The sequence below is a fragment of the Dufourea novaeangliae genome, unplaced genomic scaffold (assembly GCF_001272555.1).
Source record: "Dufourea novaeangliae isolate 0120121106 unplaced genomic scaffold, ASM127255v1 scaffold187, whole genome shotgun sequence".
NCBI lineage: Eukaryota > Metazoa > Arthropoda > Insecta > Hymenoptera > Halictidae > Dufourea > Dufourea novaeangliae.
Window position 1 is genome coordinate 2,172,195 of NW_015374075.1, and position 17,910 is coordinate 2,190,104.

At 34.8% G+C, this 17,910-nt stretch overlaps 1 protein-coding gene across 1 annotated transcript in view; it reads left to right on the forward strand.

Annotated features, from left to right (window-relative positions):
* Positions 1–17,910, forward strand: part of LOC107190522 (cubilin-like) — a 242,546-nt gene that overhangs the window by 122,374 nt on the left and 102,262 nt on the right. Inside the window, exon 3 of the mRNA XM_015579331.1 lies at positions 16,349–16,569. Coding sequence (XP_015434817.1) covers positions 16,349–16,569 — 221 coding nt within the window. The remainder of the gene's footprint in view (positions 1–16,348; positions 16,570–17,910) is intronic.

The following is a 17,910-nucleotide window of genomic DNA, read 5'->3' on the forward strand; positions in this document are numbered from 1 at the left end:
TAACTCATTTTAGGGGAGAAAATCTCGAACAACGTCAGAAAGTAACAAATTGATTTTATACCTCTCCGTTTTCAAAAAATAAATCTATAAAATTGTGAAAACTGTCATTGAGAAATGTCAACTGTATAAATTAAAGTCATAACATTCGACGAAAATAACGCAGGCAGTATGGCGTCAGACTGGAAAATCAATTTTTGGGTTTTATACGGGGTTGATTGTCGGTACGAGGCGAGATTTTTTACTTTCCAATTCCATTTTTTCCGCTTCCCCACGACATGCGACAGCTCGTTTTGCGGTTCGCAGAAGGGTGCATCCCGCATGAGGTGACCCACCCGTGGACATCACTGGTTTAGATCGCTGAATTCCGTTTCAAATTGGCCGCAAAGGGAATTGACAAAACTGAACAGAACTCTATCTTAGAAACTGCTTTATACTTCGAGAATAAAAGAATAAATAGACTGTGCATTTTATACATTTGTAGCATACACGATTGCCTAGAAATCTGCGTAGTTAAGGGTTTGGCGAAGTTCAGAACAGTTTCTTCGATATATGAAAAATTTAGATGCAAGTCCTCTAAATTAGCTCACAAAAATTTGTATTTGCATAAACATCCACAGTCTAGTAATAAAATACAATTTTTTGAAATAAAATTCTCTGAGGTTGATCCTCTATCACGAAAGAAGAGTACTTTATTATTATTTCTAATTTTTCCCAGTATTAATTTTATGTCAAAAATAATAATTTATTTGAATCCATACCTGATTTTACTAACTATTTCCACCTTGAAAGATTACTGACATATTTTACTGTGAAAAGTAATCATTTTCGAATGAAACGTTACAAACACTCGGCAAAAGAAATGTGGATGAATAATTTCATGAAAAATTAAAAAATTGGAGGTAACAGAAGTTGAAGAAATAAGAGGACAAGCAAATAGCAAGACCATGGTGGCCTTCGCAGCTGCAGTAGTATTTTCGCTAATTTAACGAGTTTTATAATTTACCTACTTTTATGAACAAAACATCAGATGTATCATGAAAGTTTAAAAACGATTGTTTATATCACGATCCTCATACGAGCTGGACAATCGTGTTGATTTATTCGATCGCGAGCTGGCTTCGTGTTAATAAGCTGCTAAGCTACACGTGTGGTAGAATTCTACCCCAAGTGATTTAATGAAACCGCAGCTTTCAGTCGTTATTTTTTTCCTGCCACCAACATTTACTTCAGACGTACACAGTGAGCTTTTTTACTAGCTAACGTTCCGTTCCAGGTAAGCAAAGTAGAAAATAATTATTTCGGTGAAAATTATAGTAGCACGGTTGAACTAAAAAGGGATTTGGTTCACAAATTGGCCGCTCACCATCAATTTGAGCTTATAATTCTTGTAGTAGATTTTCCTAACTTCATTTATTTAAATTTATTCTAATTTTTATCCGTGTGACGATTTGATTAAGAGTGCTAAAAGTGTTATAGTTTATCTCTGTCAAAATTATTTATTCCTTTTAAGCTAGATGTGGTTTATATAACAAATACAGTAGATGGAATAGTAGATAATTTCCAACTTATAAGTAATTAGATTACATAGTAGTTTTACAATTATTAATTATTATTATTTAATAATAATTAGATTTTTGCACTCGTGCTTCCATTGTGTTAAGAGAATTTTCAATTTTAAAGAGATCGCTTAGCTCTTCGACTGGAAAAATTGGCGTTCCGAAAATTGACAATCGGATTACGATGTACTTTTATAATTTTGTATGACTAGACTGCCGATTTTATGCATTTATAGCATACATGGCCATTTATACCTTAGTGCATTAAAAAGTTTAACAAACTCCCCATGAACTTTTCGTGTTGCTTGAAACCTGATAAAATCATTAATAATATAAATATTATTCTATGTGATTTTCATTTCTATAAATTACCTATCCAATATTCCATAATTACCTATAAAGTGAACACCAATAATTTCATAAAAAGAAAACCATACAAAACCAGTTTTATCGAACACGTCATTATTAGACGTTAATAATACTTGATTCATCGAGTTATTTATTTCTTTCCGATAATAGACTGATCAGAAAAATGAGTTCCTTGCCTGTTCATCCGTTTCGCACAATCAACATGTCTCGCATATGTCACGTAACAAAGCGTATGCACAAAGACAGTAAAATCGAAATTAAAAATTGCCTGCAATAAAGACAGTATATCTTAAATTTCATTTAAGAAATTCGAAGCAAGCACAAACTGATATTAGAATCTAAAAGTTCGATGTTGTCCTTAAAATTCAATCGAAAGTTTCCGGGGATCGTTAAAGTTTAACGCCGTTGGATATTAAAATTAATCTGTCAAGGATTAATGGTCTTAGTAAACGAAGGAACTACGTACGAGCAGGTAGGCGGTGCTCTTTAAAAATTTGCCAGGCGATCGTTCCTGTTCAATATCGGGGATTCTTTTGAAGAGGTTACGTCGCGCTTTTACGACCTCGACAGAATGACCCGGGGAACAGCGGCGAGGAAAGGATGCGTGACGATGAAAAGAGAAATGCCTGGGTGCTTTCTACTCCGGGGAGAAGGAAGTGGGCAATCGCAATCAACGGTGTAGTTACGAGGACGGATTTGAACGGACGGATGAAATAATCATTGGGTAGAGCTGTCCTATTGGTTTTACGGCCTCCTTCGTGTGGTCGACGGCGAAAAGGTTCCTCTTTCTCTAAAATACAGGGTGTAACAAAAGTGTTGTAGGTCCTTGAAATAGGTCACTCGTGGGGTGATTTGGAACAAGTTTTTCCTTACCAAAAATGTTATCCGAGGCTTTGTTAACGAGATATTAACGAAAAACCCCGACCAATCAGAGCGCGAGTCTGCCGACCAGGATCCCGCGGTAGCCAATCGTAGCAAGTAGCTAATCTACTGCGGAACCTCAGTCGAAAGACTCGCGCTCTGATTGGTCGGGGTTTTTCGTTAATATTGCGTTAACAAAGCCTCGGATAACATTTTTGTTAAGGAAAAAGTTGTCCCAAATCACCTCACGAGTGATTTAATTCAGGGACCACAACACTTTTGTTACACGATAAGGAAGATCTGTATACATAATTCAAAATGATGTACAAGGTGTTAATAAAAATGTGGCATACTTTTACAGTGTGCATTCAATATGTGAAACTAATATGAAAATTAGAAATGACATAATTGCGTTCTAGGCTTCATTTTCGAGTTATTAAATCTCGTAAATACAGGCGACATATGCGTAAGATACGTATAAAAAATAATTTTCTGTAAATTGTAATTATTTTAACTGCGTACACTTCAGCTTGACCTTTGTTGCTTATCAGATTGTTAAATGTACTCATACGTGAAGCAAAAATATATACGAAGATAGGATTTGCAGATGTTTACATTTCACATAAAATTTAGTTAATTATATAAATTTTACTTTTGGTTAGTCATATCCCAAGTACTCCAGTTAATTTGATGACAAATTATTTAAATTGCGTGTCTGTTTTCAATTTATGGTATTAAATAATCCGCTGAGTCTATATGCATGTGCACAGCATGCGAAAATATTGGGTAAATTAACAAATAACACTGTTGTCTGCTGAAGGTCTCTATTATTGCATTCACGGCTACATGATATAAAGATTATCATAAATATATCAATAATGTAAACATCAATTTTCTTTGAAAATCCACGCCAACTATACCAATTGTTAATATTTTGTGCGACAAGCGAGACATACGTAATTTAATGTAAAAGTCTTGTTTGAATTAATCCAGCTTTTCTTCCGTAAAAATCTGACAAGAATATAATTATTATGTACATATAAAAATATGGAATTTAAATATTCTACTAACCGTCACCGTAAGCACATTTCTTACACGTTCACTTTCAACAAACTTCCTTTTAATATTAAAACATCTACCACAGGGAATGAATGAGTTCTTCATTCATTCATTCAACCCAAGAGTTCAAAAGATCACAAACACGAAGGCGATATTTATAATTCAACATGTATATTAATCATCTTTTTAATTTTCACCATGAAAGAATATTTAAATAACAATGACCCATACATTTACACTCACCTAATAACCTTCCTCATAAGAATAACAAACGATCTAAGCCCCACCTGAGGTTGACGAAGTTCCAAAGAAGTAGATTTTTCCAGTTTACCAAAGCTCACCTCGTAAGCGATTCGAAAACACAAGGCACGTGGATGCATAATTGCTTTACCTTGTTAAATTTCACTTTACGCGACAGATCACTTTTTAAAGAGCGCCCCTTAACTGTCGGAGACGTCGCGGCGTAAAGACACACAAGGGTTGAATAGGGGAAGGGCACGAGAGGAAGTTCCCTGGCCCTCGCACGCCTCTGCACACATACTCTCGTAGCTTTTTTTTTTAATGGAAAACACGTATTACCGTGATAAAGTAGCACTGCCAGACGTCTTTTACGAGCTCGTCCTCGGTACGAGCCATTCGGTCTATACTTGTTTTGAGTGTGGCTGCCATTTTCTGATTTGGGTCCCGGGCAAGTCTAGGCGGGGATGCAGAAAGCATCGTAACGCGGTACTGGGCAATTCTGTGCCCTCGCCCTCCCTTTCATTCGTTTCTATCGGAGCGTGTACTTTCAACCGTGCCAGTGGACGCACGGACTCCTTCAATGCCCCGGGGAACAAAGTAAGGTAAAGTACGATGAGTGACGTTCGTCGACGTCGGACTCTTTAATTTTGATGAAATTGACAGCCTGGCGAAGTGCTGGAAAAAGGACACGCTGTTACCCGCATATCTGTAGTAGAGAAATATTGGGTTTTTAGGAAAGTTCGTAATGTTTTTAAGAGCAGTCACAATCTATATCGCCTAGTTTATACATTTTTCACAATGTTTTCCTATTTTATAATTAATTTCATTGTACCAGTTATTCGGTTTTATTGGCTGAAAAAACTTTCCATCTTGTTTTTGAAGTGTTTTCTTGATTCAGAATATTCTATCGATTTAAAGAAATAATCATTTGGCAGAGCAAAGTTTAATTCATCTTTGAAGTCGACTTTTGTTATATTAACAAAAATATTTTTCAACTGTAAATACATAAATCGATTAGAAATAAGTTACATAACGGGGATCTGAAGGGATTTGAATATATTTTACCAAGATCGTAAAAAATTTCGAGCTCAAATTCCCAAGTGGGCTAGAGAGTATTAATACTTGTGCATGTAATTTCGATTATTTCTACTCATAATCAAAGTATCGTAATCGATTTATGTAGCATTAATACATTAATGTATGTGTATACTCGTAATTAAGAACTAAAGTTGTACTAATAGATTTGTCTCGTAAGGAGGAAAATTAATGAATAAATGGAATTAGATTAAATTGAAATCTGTATTAACGGAACCTAAGTTCTCTTATTTAGTGACATTTAGAGCTGTACCATAACGGAGATGCCATATTCCTCTCACGCGACACGAATCCCTGGAGTAAGATGTACGGTTAGAGATATTGACGGCGTATCTGTCTCAAATTAAATCACGATAGCTGATTGGAAGGTGTTGGGGAGAATTGGAACATCGTTTGCACGATACCTCACACGCTGAAAATGCCCGAGACGTCTGTTGCATGAGACGGAAGACGAGACGAGACACTAATGGCTTATTAAGTCGATGCATGTCAAGCAACAGCTTTTGCAACGATATTACTTTACAGATACCTTATGGCAAATACAATGTTTCTAAGATAAGGTGGTTGAACGTTGGAAAAAAATGCGTACCCATAACGATTATGTTTATCAAATTAAATAACAATAGTAATACATCTTTATTACAAATATTAATTATAATCATATACACTCCCGTCCATATGTCATCAGATAGTTGCTCTAGTAAACGTGGAATCAGAAAGAATTAATGTTAAAAAGTTACATAAATTATGGAATAAACGAATTTTTCTTAATTTTACATATTGTAGGGAAGATGCAAATTATATTCAACATTGTGAACAATCCTAAATATTTGTTTAACGAATGTGTTCGTTTCATTCAGGAATATTTATTCATTAGCATTGTAATACTGAATTTTTAAAGATAATTCTTCTCCGATTTCAATCAAATCGGATTACATATAATGACTTCCACGTATTCGTTGTTAATTTTTACGCGTAGTCTTTTTAGAGTTTCTTGTTTGAAATATTTGATTGTGTTAAATTGCCTGGACTAAGAAAAGCGTTACGAAATTTACAGCCGATTAGTATTTTGTGATTTTTGTAAGTAATTTTGAGAATAAAATAAATTAGTGAAATTGCTTCAAGAAATTTCTGTTTCGATTTCTATTTTTCTGAAAACAATAAAATATCTGATGACTTATAGACGGGAATATAAATAGAGCTAAAATTCTGTTATGTAAAACTTCGTTTTTTGAGAAAATTCAATTTGATTGTGATCTGAATACGACTAGTGTGCCGTTCAGTATTTACTATTTCTACTTAAATCAAACACAATCGTATGTTATGATTTATTTCTTATCCATTATATTTTATTCTACTCAGAAACGTACATTGGATTCGTAATTTGTTAATGATAATATTTACACATGGTATTGCGATTAGAAATAACTATTAGTCCTTTTACACTAACTCAGATTATAGAATTATCTTAGAAAGAAGAATTTTCAAGTTCCATTTCCTCAAAAATGAAGCTGTATACGAAAAAGTTTGATCGTGTATTTTAATTCTCTTTTTCAAACAAAATGACTGCTTTCCGTTTATGTTATATATTTTCTCGCCTTTAATGTAATTCTATGGTATAAATTAAAGATGTGAAAAATGTGAGTTAAAGATTAAGTTTATCTTGCGTTACAGGAACCTAACAATTTATATATTCTTTATAAATTAATAAACATATCTAAATGGAAATTAAGAAACTTATTTAATTTGTCTGTCCATGTATATTCAAGTAACTTATCTCTATCTAATTCGATTAATTTAATCATTTTTTTCCTTCAAGTGCACTTCTGTCTATTCAATATTCAATATTTCTATCTGTGTAAATGTTTACAAACAGTAACAGTGGTACGGTAATACTGTTGCTCTAGAATAATTTCAAATAACATATAGTTAAGATATACTTCGATGGGCTGTACATACATACAGGGTGGGGCAATAACGATGTCTACTTTGAATATTGCCGTTATTTGTAATGATATGAAAAAATATTATATACAAAACTTACACGGTATAGAGGGGGGCATATTGTGACACAAACATTTTCTGCGTGAGTGAAGGCATAGAGGAGATTTCAAGGTCATCTCTATTTTTTTTAATGGAATGCTATGTTTTTTTTATCGCGATCATTGAAGGTCATGCAAGGTTAAATGTGTTATTAAAATAAACTTTCTTACATTACAGAAGATGCTCGAAGTGGTGACCGTTTTGCGTCAATGCAAAGTTGTAATCTTCGTATCGTTGCATCACGTGCATGTCTTATCGTTTAAGAATTTATTCTAGGACATGCTGCAAGTGAATGGTTATAAAACCATTATAAACCATTTATATACTAACGGATGAAAACCCATTAAGAATTCCAATAAATGATATAACACCAATGTTATTTTCCCGATTCTTACGATATTTCCTAGGAGGTTTCCCTCGGCGTATGAGTTATATCATTCCTCCCCCTCGGAAGAAGATTCGACTGGCGCCACGACGTTAAACGATTTTCGATTCGTAAGTCGTAGACAAGCAGGCACGGCCAGGTCTTGACATGCTATATAAATTTTCTAACGTAATATTCCAAAAACATTCTTCACGCTCGGTGATCCTCGAGGGTATACGTCTGGCGTAAGGCCAATCAGAGTAGGACTCTTCGTGAAGTTTTGCACGCTATCCCCGTGATTTCGTGCCAACGATCTCGGTGAGCTCTTAGCAGGAACTTTTTGAATTGTGGCACGCTAATCAGTTCCGGTTTTTTGCGCACTGCGACGTGCCGGAACTGTTTCGTATCCTTCGCGAATGATATCCACCCACCAATTCGTACGGGGTTCGATTAAACTCGCTGTTCTACTCAGTAATTGTGTACCTGTGTTATTCAGCTTTTTGGTTTCATCTGATAATCGAATACTGATAAGTTATCGACAGAATATTATATTCATTGTTATAATTCGCTACGATGAGGTGAATACACTCTGATACGATTATAATATATTAATGATTATATATATGATTATAATAAAATAATTATAATAATATGTGATATACAGGATGGCCCACTAGAGACAGACCAGCTTAATATCTTTTGTTGTACTGACGTTGTAAAAATGTATGTTAACGAAAGATCAGTGGTTACAAGAGGCAAACACGATATAGCAGAAAATTAGTGTTTACATTTTCTTCGACGTTATCAATGCCAATAATATTTTTTAACATGGAATGATATATTTGTTGACAAGGTAAGGATAAAATTTGTTTGATATGCATGTAAATGTATAGAACTTGGCTGACGTGTCTGTCCATTGCATTCTGTTTCTATTCACTACCCCAAGGTATACACGCGGTTTAACATTAATATTGAAATTCGATTTTCTCGAAAACGATGCCTCTAACGTAATTTGGTTAATCTTGATTTTCGTCTTATTTTGTGCCGTACTATCTCTCTGATTTGTACCGCGAATTTTGAGCCACTGCGTATATCGAAACCCAACATAAATATTAAAGGAAAATATACGCACTTAATCGATCAAACATTTGTAAAAAGCTTCAAATACTTTCTCCAATATCGACAAGTCGAAGAACACAAACATACAACTGAAACTTTTATACATCCAACAATTACAACTAAAGAAGGAAAACAGTAACGACGGACCGCGAAAACAAGCACGAATTTTTCTTCTTATCGGAAGTTATATATCGTCGGAAAATGCTCGAAGAATAGCGATTCTTATCGCATCGCACTTCAAAAATTGCTTCGTTCATCATCCGCTGGGGGAAACTTTTCTATCGTTCTTTTATCGCCTTTATCGGCGTGTTTCTCATGGTCCCGCAGATGCTCGGGTTTATATGCGGTACACGGATTACCGTTGAGCCACGGTCGTTCGAATGGTTCGCGGAATTTCCTATCGATTTTCATACCGAATTACGGTGCAACGAATCTTGTTTGCCACTCTTTTGAACGGGAACAAAGCGTTCGCGGGGAGTATTAACAAAGGATGCGTCAGCATCTCGCGGAGAACAAATCTGTATTCGCCGGGGAAAGTTATCGGGTGTTATTAACGTTATTTTCCCGGTGCACCGGATTTCCTGAACACTTGAACCAACGCAGAAGTATTTTATCAGACGTAGATAATTGAATAATAGCTAAAATGATTATTCCACTAATTGTTCGAAACTAATCTGTTTGTAGTAATATTTAATAAATATATTTCAGGTTTAAGAAGTTATTTCTTGTATAAGTAACGAATTAATATAATTAAAATGTAAGGATGGATTTTTTATTGAATTTTCGGCAAATGAATTTTATTAAAGAAGATTGTGAGTTTTTAATATGCGTCGATTATGATTGGTTTGTGAAAGGATAAAATGTGTACCTTATGAAATATATCAACAAATGGTATAGTATGAATAATATTATGTTGTATTTATTGCATGTGAAACTTTGATATGCTCAATTTGAATGAACATATGTATATAAAAATTTAATCGCCGAATTATTTAAAACAAAGTTATTCGGTTCATAAATTAAATAAACTCTATTTCATTAACCTCCAAATAATATAACAATTTAGAAACATATTATTTATCTTTTCAAATAAACCAACAGTACATTTATATGAAAGTTATTGCTTATTAAATTAATGCATTTTGAACACATTTTTAAATATTGATGAAAATATTCATAAGATAGGGGATTATGTATTAGAGGACTTATGTACTAGAGACAAAGAAAAGTATGTTATTGTTCACTTTCAGTAAAAAATTTTGTCTGTCTTCACCATTACAATAGCGACATCGAACCTATTAACAACGAAATCCGATACTATATATTTAAATAAACATAATAAAATAATTTTACCGAAATAACACAAATTTTCCAGGGAATTTAAATTCATCTACCAGAAGATTCGGTAACCTACAACTTATATAAAAATAACAATATATAAACAGAAACTCCTTGTAAGGAAGTATAATAAAATCATCTTGTAACAACGATACGGTGCATTAACTTTTCCGTATACAGTATGTAGAATTTTACGAATCACGTTATACCTTATCAATCATGATGCATAAAACTGTCAAGTGCATTATTGCATCAAGAAAAGACGACAAGTAACAGGAATAATAATTTCGCAAAACCGAACGTTTATTCAGAAAATCAGTCCCCCAAACTGATCTCTAACAACTCCGCAAAACGTTCGCCAAATATTTCGGTACCAAAAATGACAAACGCCATCTCTGACAGCGTAATAAATTGTGGCAGAGAATTTCTTCCTCTTCCGCGACCAACGACTAACGGCCAGCGCTCGCGGCACGGAACAAAGCGATACGCGCAGGTTCAGTGTAGCCGGTGAAAGGGCTGTTTTCATCTTTGACTGTGGACTCCGCTTTGTGTGCATATTTAACCGAGCGGGCGCCAGCAATGGCTCACGATCGGCGGCTCTTTGGGTGTTCATACCATGACACGTTCTTTGACGACATTGTCATGTCACCGCCGCGCTAGATGTTTCCCAAGAATTTAATTCACAAACGCGCCCCAGCATTCGTGCCTCTCTGTTTTTATTTACACCTCGTGCTCTACTCGGTTTCGTGGTACTCGGTGTGCCTGGGAAATAGGTCAGGTGACGATCTTCACACAGGTGAAAACGGGTAGAAATTTTTTAAGGTGAAAATGAATGGGACCTTCGACTTTATTTCTTAACGGGGTAGTGTAAACGAAAAATAAAATTGGTTCGTTTCTTTGCAACACCATTTGGGCTCTTGAAAATGTGTTCTTAAAATGTAATGGTGAAATTCATAAAATTCTCGAATTTATGAAAGAATAATTGACTGCTCCCATAACCTGGGACGAACTTTAAACGCGTTTTACTGAAATCTATGTATTTGAAAATGGCGTCCATGATATTTTAAAATTGACTTGTAATTTTATGTGCACCGTTAGTGCTTGTATCATTATAGTTTGAACTAGAATCGATTGAAAATCTTGTTTCAATAGACAATGTCAAATTGAAGGGCAAGGGAAAAGACTAAGGAACGTCACAAAATAGGTCCATTGAGAAAATCAGCTTCAATTCATCACTGTTTTTAACGACTACACCAAATATTCAACGTTATTGTATACAGACAGTTCTATGTTATAATCTTTTATGATTCAACAGTTCTCTAGTCCCAATTGCCACCAACAACAACATACCTTATACACCGTAAAATCCCCGAAAATGGTCATTTTCTGTTTTTTTCCTCTTACCCTTCAGTTCATAGATTATCGTCGATGCAACGCAACCCTTTGGAGGGAAAGCTCGCGTCAGCTTGACCGTACATCGAGGGTTAAATAGCCTGTGGATCCATGGCAAATTACGTTACACGCGAAATTTCGTTCTATACGCCCGTGTCGACGTCTCCCGGCGGTCGGTGTACAGTAATGTCATTGTCTCAGGGGACATGTAATTTCAAGCGTCCAATACTCTGTGTCTTCCCAACGTCCATATCGCCACTAAATCCGACCGGCCAAGAGTGGCCACGAATACCCCACGGCATCGAGATACCGTCACACTGTGGTGACCTGTCCATCTCGACCTTTGGCGATTTGCACGTAAGAAACTGCGGCGAAAGGTCGCTTCTCTTGCATCCGATACCAACATCGATTGTTAACTGACTCGGTGCAGACGCGGTTTAGCACATTCTGAAGCCAATGATATTTGTTTCAGTCGCATATGCCTTTAGTTTATGAAATATTTAATGTTCAGTGTCGAGAAGCCTTTGAATACACATCGAGGATTTACTGTATTCGCAAAAACATTATAACAGGATCTAATAAAATTGTACAAGAAGATGCATTTTTATCCGATCGCCATGTGTTAAGTGATAACGTGAAAATGACGTATTTTTACGCGATTTAATGTGTCCTTTTAAAAGAGCGTTGCTGTCATCTGAATGTTCTTGTAATCGGAATATACAGGGTGGCCCACATAACTCTTAACAGCTCAATATCTCGAAAACTATGCCATTGATTTTAAAGTTCTTCGTCTTAAATTGCATAAATCTGAAGGGCCTTTCTAACTATATAAACGTGAAGTGGCGCTCCCCTTCCCTTTTAAAGGGAGGCGGAGGTACCTTTATCATTTTAAATGGAACCCCCTATAAAACGTTACATATTTAGATTCTACAGGAAAAACAAGTAAATTTTGTCTGAAACATTTTTTTGTCAGATATTTCCATAATGAGATATAACAGTTTGAAGTTTCGACTTGTAGGTACTTACTTGAAGCGCTCGGAAATTGCATTATTGAATTATACGCGTTTGAGTCCTTTGCTTATTCGCAAATTATGAGAAATTTGCATTATGCAAAATATGAGAAATATTTCAAGTACAATACATTCTTTTTTGATCATTCGTTTCGAATTTCCACGATTTTTAATTGCATCATGTAACCCGAGTTAAGGTGCATTCAAATATGTTTAATTTTTTACCTAGAGGTGAACTTGAACACTGAAAAAATAACGACTAAAAATTCGACAAAACTGATCACAAAAACAATGTTCCATGTACGATACTCTCCTTCTGAAATAATTTATACTATGTTCGAGATATTTCCCGTATCATTAGAAATAAAGAAGATATTTAGTATAACCAGAAATAGATAAATAATCGTTTTCGTTTCAGCAAAAACGTCACAAAGTAATATGGCGTCGTGGTGCGTGCGCGCCAAGATTTTCTCGCGCCGTTTAAATTAATTGCCTTTCTTCGATCGGTAAGGTGAAGTGTCGTGGCGGGTCTCACAGTAAGTGGTTACGACAAATGGAATATGGTGAGAGGTCTACCGCTAATTAATTAGAAACCTTCCGAACGGTCCTGATGAATAGGTTGCGTAACGGGATCATTAAAGTCTCGGTAAATTTCGACCAAAGCTGCCGGGTGGTGTGTAATTAGCGCATTCGCGGCGACCATTCGAGGGGAGGGGTGGGGGAGGGGGGCAAATAATTTACCTCGCGACAATTCCAGATTATAATTTGATATTTCGCGAAGTTTAAGGATTTAAGTTGCTTGCCCCGGGGATAAACCCTGGGCTAATGAATGTCTTCTAGAAGTCACACGTTTAACGGCTGCAAATGCATCGTTGTGTATCGTTAACGAGCTAACAAATAGTTTTCGCGACTACGACTGGCTTCGAGAGCTCCAACGTTCCTTCATAATCCGTGTTAATTTCGACATTGTACTCGCTTTAACGCCGGATCGGAAATGCTCCCTAAGCACATGACTCGACTAATCTGTGTACAGTTGGACTTACGAACACCTGTTCCGTTTCCCTGCCAGGACTAATTAGTTAATTAGCCTGCAAGTATCACAGGACCATGAGTTCAGATATGCCAGATCGCGTACGTTGGCGTCGAAAAGCCCGGGTACGCTGATATTAACCTGTCCTCCATCACGGTATTTGCCTCTTGGATGCAACTGGTGTACCTGTTTGAGGTTCTGAATCCTAAAAACAACGCTCATAATTATTAGGACACTTACCTAATAGAAAAATAAATGCGAATAGAAACCGATAAATTAATAAAGGGGCTTGGAAAAATGTTGTATATATTCATATGAAAAATCCTATGCTTAAAATAATGTTAAGGAGAAAATTTGATGGTAGGTACACGTATACATATATAGTTTTTATGCCATCTTACATTTTCTTCGCGTGGTGGGTGTTTTAATATGTATGAGCTGGAGTGTACCTTCACGTCCGTACGTATGTACTAGGATCCTTATCGAATGTCAAGTAAACGTTATGAGCAATACAAAATTATTCGAAGTTTTAAATAAATATAATTTAAAGGATATTAGAGCTCAATAGGCAATATTTAGGATGTCCTGAATGTTTATTCAGTTCAATATCTTTTTTGATTTGAGTTTTTTATTTTAGAAATTCTATAGTATTTTGACATTCTCAATTTACTCATATCTTCCACCAAAAGCTTGAAGGTATAGTTTAATTTTGAATTTTGGAATTATAAAATTGCGTCCTGCTACCATTGTTACCAGTGATTGACGTATTGTAAGTCCAGATGAATGACAGAGTTCGACTCGTACATCGCAGATTGGTTTTTTGCCAATGACAAATGTCAGCAACGTTTTCACGTTCTAAACTTTCGTATACCATTCAGCGGGATGGCGTAAAGCATAAAAAGCGTATCAATGATGGAACGGTTCCCCAAAAATGGAATTCATTGAAAGAGTAGCAACATATCAAACGATACTGGAATTAGTTTAATGTTAGTTAATTCTAAAGGATAGTAAGTCTTAAATATTACTGAAAACTGATAACGGTAATTATTACAACACTATTTTCAATGACCTTGAAATATGTTATCAAGGTCATAATTCTGAACAACTTTTTCCTATACATGTCACTGCCGCTCGGCTTTAGTTTCTAAGATATTCACAAAAACTTTTTAAAACATGATATACGACAAAATACGAGATCTGTAAAGTCATCACCTCCAAATGCAAAATTGTATGAAAAACAAAGAGTATTCGTTTGTCCACGATTTGTCCACATTTGTCCAACTAAAATTTTCCTATGTACACCCTTCAAAAAAAAGTTATAAACTAATAAAGAAATTTGTCACCAGCACCTCCATAAACATTTGTCCTTAATTCTCAAGTTGGATATGATTGTCCGTGATTTGTCAATATCACGGACTGTCCGTCGTACGACTTTCCAATGTAAATTTGGATTGTCCATCCAAAATTACAAATACATATAACAGTAAAATACATAATACAGAATACAAAATAATAATAAAAGCTACTGAATAAACGAGCAATAAAGTTATCTATTTCACTCATGAACACAGTGACTGGAATTGTACAAAGAAGGAACTATTCAAGGAATTTAATATGTGTTACAAAAGTGTAGTTCACCGTACCTACTTCAATATTGTGAATATTACACACTAATTAAATTTATGAAGTGCCTCCTCTCTTGACTATGACATTGTAATGGTTACTTCACTATTATTCGAAGTAAAAGTTAATAACATATATGAGACCTACTTCTGTAAGTATATTTTAACACTACTTCTTGTTGTGTGTCTAAATATTTCAATAAATATTATTGTTATATAAGAAATTAAAAATAGAATAATAAATTGGTGAAGTACAAATAAACGATATGTACTACATCCTTAAATTTTCGATATAAAGTTGTACATACAAAATTAATGAATATTACATTCAGTTCTGTTATATTCAGTTCTTATAGTTTAGCTATATTAAAGGAACAGAAGTGTAATTTTCTTATTTGGAATCGTATTATTCCCGGATAAAAGTAAGGTAATCTGTTCCTATATTAGAAAACGACTGATTTGGAGATTTGTAAATCTGAGAAACGGTTGAATAACACGAGAGATCAGTTCCCTCGATACTTCTGCCCTTATTCTGGAAACAGTTCTGCGATATATTCGCGGAGAAAGTAAATCACACCATTTAGGCATTCCAAGATTTCCTGGGGCCGCGAAACAAGGTATCATCTCGGCTTTGATCTCTATCCGTGCACTTTTCGCCGTTATTTTCTCTTCCGAATGTATAATACATCGTTTTACAAAGGGATTTGTCGGGTTGGACGTTACATCACGTTAAATTTTACATTTATTCGTAAACTACATATTTGCGTTTTGTATCAGCGAACCTTTGTCACGCCTGGAAATGCGTTGGAATTAATAAAAATCATTCAAAGTGTAATAACCGCTTTGCGTCAAACTTGGGACAATTTCCCGCAGTTACAATTTATTTATCCAAGCATGAACGTGGTTTATTCTGAATTATTTATGAAAAGTGCATGGTTGATATATCATGCAAAAACAAATCTACTTTTCATATGGAAAATGATTTTCAATGTATAAAAATGTTACGAAATGATGTCCTACAAAATTGTTTTTTGCAAATATATGACTATTTGTGACGTACAAAACAGTATACTTATGAGGCTTAGGTGTGAACATTTACGCAAACTTACATTTTCTACATTAATTTACGAAAGAAGGAATTAAATAAAAGTGTGTTATTAAGCTACAATCACAATAAAAACTTTATTCGAAATTATTACGAATAATCTTATACGAAGGTGTTAACAGCTCCCTCCCAATTTATGTTCCAGTTGCATGGGGGGCGATTTTGTAAAAGTGTTTCTACATTTGGAGACCACCGGTGTTTCCGAGTACACTCCATGGTCTGGTGTACTTTGCGGTGAACTACGTGACATCCCGCAAATATTGTACAGTTCGAGATCTACGCTTATTTTGGAACTTCACACCCAGGGACTTCCATCGAATACGACTGGCTCCGGCTTTTTCGGGAATTTTCGGTTCATCGACAGACGTGAGTTGTTAAATAAAATTCATTGATTTGTTCGTTGTACATAGACATTGTTCGTTTTGATACGCGTAAGTATATCTGTAAAAAAATCAGTCTGGAAGGTAAGTATTAAATATAAGTGGACAGTTCTGTTGTTCTATGCGAAGAAAACGAAACGAATGATATAGTTTTTATAAATTGGCATGTGCGTAAGATAATAATACCTAGTCCTGTTTTTATTGAAAACATTCCAGAAGCTATGCAGCGTATCAATAAGCCTAGTGGCTGCAATGTACAATCTTTGTTTTGAGTAGTTTTTTGTTTCTTCTCCCAAGAATTTTAATTATTTGAAATATAAATTAGGAGCTTTGTTTCACTTCTGTGAACTACATTTATTCATATATAGGAAGTTCCATTGAAGATACGAAAATCATTCGAGGTGATAATGACTGTAATGATAATTATAAAATATATGACCTTTGTCTTAGGTAATAGTTTCCACGAATTAGTGGCAATAAACTAGGTTATCAAATATTATTATTAAATAATAAATACGTAAGGTTCTGTTTTGGTAATACGATACAGTCATAAAATAATTGTTAAATAGTTACGTTCTACACCCTTAGAAAACTTATTGAAATATTCAGTCCCTTTGTGGCAGTAACATTTGTTCCATAAAAAGATATAATACTTCAAGTGGTTTCAAACTTTCGATTTAGAGTCACTTGTAAATATCAATACACAAAATCTATGTATATATTTATAAAATTTTTAAAAATTATTTTACACATAATGAAATATTCTGTAAAATCACAGGCAAATATTAAACAGAAAACTGGAAGACAAGTACAGCCACGACACTTTTTTCTTGAACAACACACGTAACTCCATCTTTCTCGTCATTTCTACTCGAAACTAACTTTCCCTAAATCCATACTCTCGCTGATCCTTCACAAACTGATTCCCTTAAATCTAACTCGTAAGACTGCAGGCTATAAAACAGCACACTTAAAGTTTCCCTTTTCCAAACCCATGCTTTTGAGTGCACAGGAAACTTCTCCTTGACTATATACTCTTGTCTGTCAAAGAAGTTTCAGAATCGGTAATGCAATTCGGTCCGCTCTTGCCCTTTTCCGAAACTTAACCATTAAATGTGTACAGTATAAATTATTTATGTCGTCCTAATAATTATTTTATCGATCAGCTACTTCGAAAGTCTATTTTATTCGCAGTAAAAGTTCTTAAAACAATAAAATTATTTACTGTTTGTTGTGAAAAGACAAAATTACTGAAAATATTGAGTTTTTCTCTCACGATTTCATTTTTATGTTACTGAATACTTTATATCTCTAATGTATCAATGTG